This window comes from Nuphar pumila, chromosome 2 (assembly GCF_984573655.1).
Source record: "Nuphar pumila chromosome 2, dmNupPumi1.hap1.1, whole genome shotgun sequence".
NCBI lineage: Eukaryota > Viridiplantae > Streptophyta > Magnoliopsida > Nymphaeales > Nymphaeaceae > Nuphar > Nuphar pumila.
Genome location: NC_143250.1, coordinates 95,596,333 through 95,604,616, shown reverse-complemented (window position 1 = coordinate 95,604,616; position 8,284 = coordinate 95,596,333). Strand labels below are relative to the sequence as shown.

The 8,284-nt window shown below is 38.5% G+C and overlaps 1 protein-coding gene across 1 annotated transcript; it reads right to left on the bottom strand.

Annotated features, from left to right (window-relative positions):
* Window positions 1-374: 374 nt before the first annotated feature.
* LOC149846231 (non-specific lipid-transfer protein 1-like) lies at window positions 375-1,286 on the bottom strand. The gene is made up of 2 exons (XM_089996264.1): window positions 892-1,286; window positions 375-591 (listed from the first exon to the last, which is right to left on the bottom strand). Exons 1-2 carry the CDS (start codon window positions 1,236-1,238, stop codon window positions 582-584), a joined length of 357 nt encoding a protein of 118 aa, XP_089852390.1. The 5' UTR covers window positions 1,239-1,286; the 3' UTR covers window positions 375-581.
* Between the last annotated feature and the right edge of the window lie 6,998 nt (window positions 1,287-8,284).

Sequence of the window (8,284 nt, the reverse complement as noted above, 5' to 3'; positions counted from 1 at the left end):
AACCCGACCCATTGGCCCAAAATGCATTTATCCCTCTACTTTTCTTCGTGAGGTTAATTGATGCTTGGTTGACAATGACACAAAGTCAATACAAAGGAAAATGAGCCCATTAAGTGACCCGGTTCTTCTTGAGGGTTTTCCTTCGTCATCCCCCTAATATAAAAACGATGGAAAATGAGCCTAAGGATCCAAACGGGACACATTATCTGCAGCATCGCTGCATGGTGGGCATGCACGGCACAATGTATCAGGAACCATTTTCAAAATGCAGTTTAATCTTTAATCGTGATCTGTCTTTAAGGGTCAACATCTAGCCAATCGGCGTTTGAGAGAGAGAGAGAGAACTTTGAACCAAAGAAAGGCAATGAAGTATATAGAAGCAACTATTTTATTACTATGTAGATTAAAGGAGAAGCAACACACTACCCTCATAAGACCAAACACTACAAAAGAATGGCCACAACAAAATGGCAACTCTACGTGAGCCGCACGTGCGACCAGTCTCCCTCTTATTACTCCTAGATATCATATCATATCATCGCCATCATACACTAAAGTGCTATGATGATCTTCATACCACCTTAAGACACCCTGCCAACATATAAAAAAAAAACAAAGATCAGTAATCAAAACAATATGATAAAACTCATGTTTCACAATGAAAAATGAAAACCAAGTTCACAAAGTATGATCAGCTATTATCCTTGGCATAACTAACATGATATTTAACTGTTTTGCTATGTAATCTCTCTCTCTCTCTCTCTCTCTCTATATATATATATATATATATATATATATATATATATATATATATCATGCAATGAGAAATTTCAAAGTTGGCGAGGCACCATTATGCACCACAACGCTAATGGTATTGGTATGACCACAGACCTGGTGCAATCAGTGCTTGGAGTAGGAACAAAAGGAAGGTTCACCCCACAGGACCCAGGCAGCGAGCTAATTAGGTGAGGATTGAGCCCAGACATTCCCATAGCATATTTCTTGATGCAGTCACAAGCAGTCCTCCTATCAGGGGTTGCACTAGCAGCTCCATTGAGCCCCCTGACGCCGCTACAGCATGCACTCGGCACCGGCCCGCCGTTGCCCCTCAGGTAGCCCACGCACGGCATCAGGTATCTTATAACATCAGGGCATTGGATGGCCTCACTTGGGGGTGCAAAGAGCAGCATGAAAGCAAAGATGATGCACAGAAGGGAACTTACAGAAAGGCTAGCCATGGTGATTCTGATACCGTTTTTCACACACACTTTTCAACCCTCTATAAAAGGCTACTTCTTACTTGGGTATGGAGGGAGTGAGATGGGGTCTTTAAATAGAGAGTGAAGGGGCGGATGCAGTTAATGTTAGTGCCAACCTCTAACTTTCCCTCAACCAATACCATTTACTGCTTTGCCTTTCCCAAGATACTGCTGGTTGGCCCTTGTCAGGTCTCCTGTTTGGCTTCCTTGTTTCAAGTTTCTATCATTCTGTCATTGTAGAGAATCCTGGATTGGATGCACGGTTTAAATGAAAGAAGAGCAGCACATATTTTCACACTAGGATTAAAAAATTGGGACTTTGTTTGGGTTGGACTAGTGGGAGTGGGTCTGGTCTTTAGGAGCCTTACCATGGGTGTGATGTGGGTAGATCAACTTTTGAAAGGCTCAGTTGTTATTACTCATATTAGCGGTTGTAGTTGAGCTAATGGGTGCAAAGTTGATTTTATCTAGATATTTTGAAAATAAAACATGATTTTATCTTGATATTAACATAAAAAAATAATGTTTTTACAAATTCCAATTACTTATATCTCTATGTTTTTATATACATCGATACTTTCGTGAGATTATTCTGCTAAGAACCAGAAATTTCGAAATATCTATAAGGTTTTAACAAAAACGAGATTTGCAGCATTGTTATCAAGATCAAGTCGCATCCCGTGATAACTTAGCAAGATATGGCTAGCTCTTTCTTAAAAAATCAAGACAGGATTTCCGTTATAGTGAAAGTGGAATTGATATGTGAACCTACTGAGCTCCTTATTATGACTTGAATCAATGAACTTTAAGGTGAATATTCAAGAATGACTTGGCAGTTTTCTATCAAATCATTTTTAAAAGCTTCACATTAAAGGCTCATTAACACGATCCAGAGGATTCAATACCAAATTAGCTAGAAAAATAAATTTTCAGATTTGCCTAAACCATAAATTATCTTTAGTGATCCTGTTTGAGTAATGAAACTTATATGAAATCCCACTTATGTTTGGTTGTGTTTTTCATAAGTCAAAATAAATCACATGAGATTTGGAATCTCATGAGATTCAAAATCATGTGATTCCAATTCTTATGTTTGTTTAGCGTGAGGAATGCAATCTCAAAAAAACAGACACAGACACACACACACAGAGAGAGAGAGAGAGAGAGAGAGAGAGAGAGAGAGAGAGAGAGAGAGAGAGAGAGAGAGAGAGAGAGAGACATTGGGGTTCACATTTTAACCCCAACCCTCACGGTTGGAGAGAAACCTAATCATCTTTGATTAGGTTTCTCACACAATCCACCTTTTTTTGTTTGGTTGAGCATGAGACTTGGGGCCATGTGAGAATCACTCTCATTCAAATGAGAAAGTGATTGTCGTGTGATCCAACACAACATGAAGTCTCAACTGGGAAAAACAAGCTGTGCCATTCGTGGCTCTGCTCGTAAAGAACTCAATTGAACGCATAAAATTGACTTGGCAAACCAAACATGAACAAATAGGTGTTTGGTCCGGCTGGGCTCGTACATGCTCACTAAAAAGTGACAAATATATCTTACAAATATTTCACATAAAATAATATAATATAGAACAAATGATTGAAGTATTTGGTTTGCAAAGCCTATCAATAAAAAAAGCATTTGGTTTGCAAGCAATAGGTTTGTTGACAAACTTATTGCTTCCAGCTCTAAAATAATGTATTTTTTCTCGGCTTACTTTAGCTTCGAAACAATGTATTCTTTTTATATACATGCGAGCTCGATGCTCGCTTGTTTACCCAGGCTCATCATGAGTTCGAACTTAGCTCATCTCGTCACAAGAATAGCTTGAACAATTCAAGCCTGGGTTATCTAAGAGATAATTTGCTGTTTGATGATTTAAACTTGCAAATTACTGTCAAACACCAACCGCTTGCGTAAAAACCAGCAATTCAAATGTCATCTAATAGGACTTGGCCTTCTCTCTCCCTCTCTCTCTCTCCCTGGTGTTTCATTTGGGAGGGACCAACCTTGCACTGAGCTAGCCCAAAGGTACATACACCTAGGGGTCTCAACGGGTCGGGTTTGGTTCGAACCCAGGTGGAACCAGGCTTGGACTAGATTTTCAGGTATGATATATGGTCTGGACCCAGGTCTAATTGGGTCCACTATAAGAAAAACCATACCCGAACGCAATACAAACTATATGAACCAAACCCGGTAAAACTATATATTTTTATCATTTTTACATTGAAAAATTGTGGGTCTTAATCTGAACTCGGGTCGGGTCGGGTCGGGTCCGGTATAAAATTTTACAAACTATAGCTGAGTCCATGTATTAATTAATGGACATTCGGGTCTGGACCCGAGTCTTAATTGAATCTTCTTATTTATCACCATACCCAAACGTCTATAGGTTTGGTTTGGGTTGGGTCTGGGTAAACCAGGCCCGTTGACACCCTAGGTACACCACACACATGTGGCTTCTCACTTTTTCAGTATGGCAACACATACTTTTGGAGCACGTTTGGAAGCGAAAAAGATGTAGAAAAGTGATACAAAATACAAAGAATTAGTACGGATTTTCCGACCATTCCAAACGAGAGAGACTTTTTTGCTGAGAGTTTTTTTTTAAAGTGCACTTTTTGTTAGGAAACATAACTCTATGAGAAGGGTGGAGGAATGTTTCCTACCAAGAGAAAATTTATTTTTAATACTCTCTCCACCACCCATCTCACCATTACCATCACCACCACCACCACCACCCACCATCTCACAGTCATCACCACCATCCATCTCACTACTAACCACCGCCATCACCACCACCCTCTTCCTCTCTCTCATTTTTTTACATTTTTCACTTTGGTTTTCTCATAATACACAAACAAGGAAAAAACTTTTTCTTTTGAAATACTTCTCATATCAAAAACTCTCTTAAGCAAAACTTTCTTTTATTATGAGAGTTTTTTTTCTCTTCCAAACGTGCCCTTGGAGCAGGTTTTGTCTTATGTATGAATTTGAGGTTGTGTACCTTATTTTACCAAATTTTTTAGCAGTAGGTAGGCCTGTTTGGTTGGTGCACGTCACTGACCCCAAATGACCAATCAGCAGCACAGTCTTAAATGGCTTCACAACTTTCACCTGTAAAAAATAAATGAAATTGAAACCGTCTTATTACGTTTTACTCATTATAATAATTAAGGTCTGGATGGGTTACTTAAGCCCAACAATGGAGGTGGATGGCATTCCCTAAGATGACTCCATTTAGGCCTTTTTAATGCATGCTAACCACCTATTATTGTTATTTGACTTAAAATTTAACTTAAATTAATAGGCAATAATAAATGCACACATTTGTTTGGTAGTTTCGAAGAAAATAGAGACCCATATAAAAAAATTAAGAAATGTGAGACCAGTTTTCGCCATTAGGAGCAAAAAGTTGGTCACTATGAAAAATTATTTTTCACTCACTATAATGTTGGGTTATTCCAATGTCTCTCTCTTCTCTTTTTCCTTAACATTGACGTGTACCCACCGACTATTTGCCGATTCTCGCCATCATGGGTTCGACGCATCAAAAAAACAAGTTACTCTCTCTGAGTTGCAGACATACTACGACAATTGGGCTTTAACAGATCTTGACAATTTATTTATTTGTGCTTCTTCCTTGAGAAACCGATAATGAATGCAATTTAAACCCATCTAAGTTACAATTTATAAAAGCAGAAAGAATGATAAAACAAGCATAATCTTTACCATTGCACCAACTGTTCGACCACAATTCTGTCCACATTAAACGAGAGGACAAAAGTCAGTTTTTACTCTTACTGTAGCATCATCGGTGTAATATTGGTTTTTAGATGAATGATCATCACATACCACCTTTCCACTTGGCCTTAAGAACTTAAGTCTTTATGGTCTTAACTATGTTAAGATCTTCACATAATGCACTAATGGATGACACTAACTACCTTCTCTAGATTGCAACATTTTACGGAAAAAAGGTTCAATTTTCAAGGCACACGATCCATCAGTGATCGATTAATCCCAAAGGCTAAGAAGAGGCTTAGCATCTGAATGTATGACTTAGCAAGCTTACACTCCTCATTAAGTGGTGGATAGTAGACATTTGACCACAACATCCTCCAATTGGTTTGCCTCTTTAACAACAGTGTGCTTTTAAGTGAACAAGGAAAAGATGTACATAAATACATAACACCCCTTAAAAAAGATTAATGAAGTTAATGTTTTGAGAGAAAAATTGGAACCTAACCACAGATTATTTCTTCATACCTTCCCCACAATTTTCAAACCAATTGTTACAGAAATATTTCAAGATTTAGTTTCAGGTAGTTTTGCAATGAACTGTTTTTTTTTTCCTCTCTAATTTTTAGCATGCTTTTGCCTTTGCTAGTTCATGTTCACTCAAGGTCCTTTGCGATTCTACAATCACAAGAAAATTTGGCTTTGCAGAGAGAGAGATATAGAGTCGGTGGGTGCACGCAGAGAGATAGATTACCGTGATGGTGTAGGGAATTGGGAAAGAGTGGGTGGGTGCATGTCAATGGCAGGAGAGAGAGAGAGAGAGAGAGAGAGAGAGAGAGAGAGAGAGAGTCTTCAATTATGGAGAGTGAAAAATAAAAAAAAGGGTAAAAATAGTAACTTCGAAACATGAGTTATAACAACCCAACATTAATTTATGATTGAAGTCATTTGATTAACCAAAGTAAAAACTTTTGTGGGCATTTGCAAACTATAAAAAGTTTGGTGTGCAGATGAATTAAGCCCAAACGTTAGGGGGTATTTGATGTTTTTTTTAAATTTAAAAAGGCATAAAATCTTGCAAAAAAGTGAAAGAAGGTTTGCTATCCTTTTTCTTTCTTTTAGGAATAAACTATTAGAGGTGTGCAACGGACCAGGTAGGCTTGAGCTCAGGTCATCTAAGTCTGGTCCTGGTTCACCCAACAGAGTAAATGAGGCGAGCTTGATTAATCTCATTAAACTCGATGAGCCCCCATATATATTTATATAAGGGGTTTATTTTGCATAAATAAAAAAAAAGATAGTGTAAGAGGTTTACTCTCTACTCAGGAGGTGGTGGGTTCGAATCATGCCCTCTCAAAGCATTACAACCTGTTTTTTTTCTTTTTCTCAATAATTGCCACAAGCTCAGCTTGAGCTAAGCCTTACCTGAGCCAAGGCTTGGGTTCACTTGCCTGTGGATTTTGAACTTGTGATATGATGCTCGGAGCCCTTGTGGACGAGAGAAATACTGTTGAAATCAAATCTAATCACCTTAATCTGACAATTTGAATCAAAGTGACACCTCATGGATTTGATTAAAAACTGGCCATAACAATTTTTATTTTTTTACATTTTAGTATTTTGTGATGATTATGATGTTTGATATTATACTTTTTTTAGAGAGAGGATCACGTCAGAGGCACCACTCCCTCACAGGCCCCTTAGATGTCGTTCATCATAAAACACTCATCAAAATAATGAACAAGCTCATTGTGAAATGTTTATTTTAAACCATTCCGATGCCGTCCATTCGAACTACAAACGACATCAAAAAAAGATTGGGCCCATCCAAGTGACGAGCATCCCATTCGTAAGGGTTTGGATGCCATTCATCTTGAGATCAACGACATCCAGAGGTGCTCTGGCGGCCTCCGACCTGATCTCATCTCTATTTTTTTTAAGTATTAAATGTATATTTAAGAATTTTGATTGAACCCTTAGTCATTATTTGCTTAATTTATGTGTTTTTTCAGATATTTTTTAAATTTTACAACCATTTTTTAAATAAACCTATTCAAAACGAGTAGATTTGATCCACAGACCGATTGTTCTGATATTTTCTAGAAATGGTTCAACTCACCGACTCTGACAACATTGATGGGGATTGCCAATAGGGCCATACGTTGCATTAATGATATGGCCTCTCTTTCAATGAGTCATAAATCCTTTGGATGGTATGGAGGGTAAGGGTGCTAACCAGGGGCTAAGTTCACTATCCTTGTCGATCTGCCATTTTTAAGTGCAGTAATGGAGGAAGCTGCCTCAGCACGTGGGTTGGTACCTGGTAAAACCGTGCGATTTTTCCTCGGTTTCCTAGGAAAATATTACTATGCTACCTTTTGTTTGATTCTGAATAGTGTTGTCAGTGGGTCAGATTTGATGAGGATTGTCCCGTACGGAATCCTATAGGGTCAGGATTTGGTGAAAAAGCAGGAGATTTGTCTGGAATCTGGATCGAACTCAAAGGGTTTAACTAGCACATGGAGCCCGGTATGGTTTGTGAAATTTCATACCACAACAAGGTTCGACTCAAGTTCCAATTAAGATTTACAAATTTTCAACATAAAAGTAAAAAAAAATATTATTTTACTTGATATAGATTGAGTCTGGTCCTGTAATCTTTATAGGACGTAAATATAGTTCTTCTTATGGTGGGTCTGACTAGACCAAGTACGAGCACCTCAAAGTCAGATCCGGGTTTGGGCCAACCTAAGTTCAAACAAGATTAGACTTATTGAGACCCATAAATCCAAAGGGTAGAAGAGGTTATGTTAGTAAAAAAAAAAAATATGGGTTCAAAGATGCAAGGTGATATTTTTTTGGATAATCCAAGGGAAACACTCCATCGACGCACATTGGTTAAAACCCTTGAGGTTCTTCCTGCCCACTGGAGATTACACCAAGTTTCAACCTTACGGCAATGGATGCCACCTGTGGGTTTCGAACTTGTGACATCGTGTCAACTTAATGAAGTTCACAAGTCCTCTTTATTAGATGATCAAAGCCCTCGTGGGCACGGACTCGGGGTCACTGACATCCAAGCCCTTAAGAAGCTCACCAGTTAAAGGCACCTGCACACTCTGGGCCTAAGAATTTTCGGTGGTCGAATAGCTTGAAAGGTACTCGGTCTGATTACAGGATTTGGGATTCCCTTTGGGAGAGTTGGTTGTCAGGTTGGTGTAACTAATCATTATGGTTCCTGTTTCAAATGGCTTATAATTAGGAACACTGTTGGCAGAACTGTT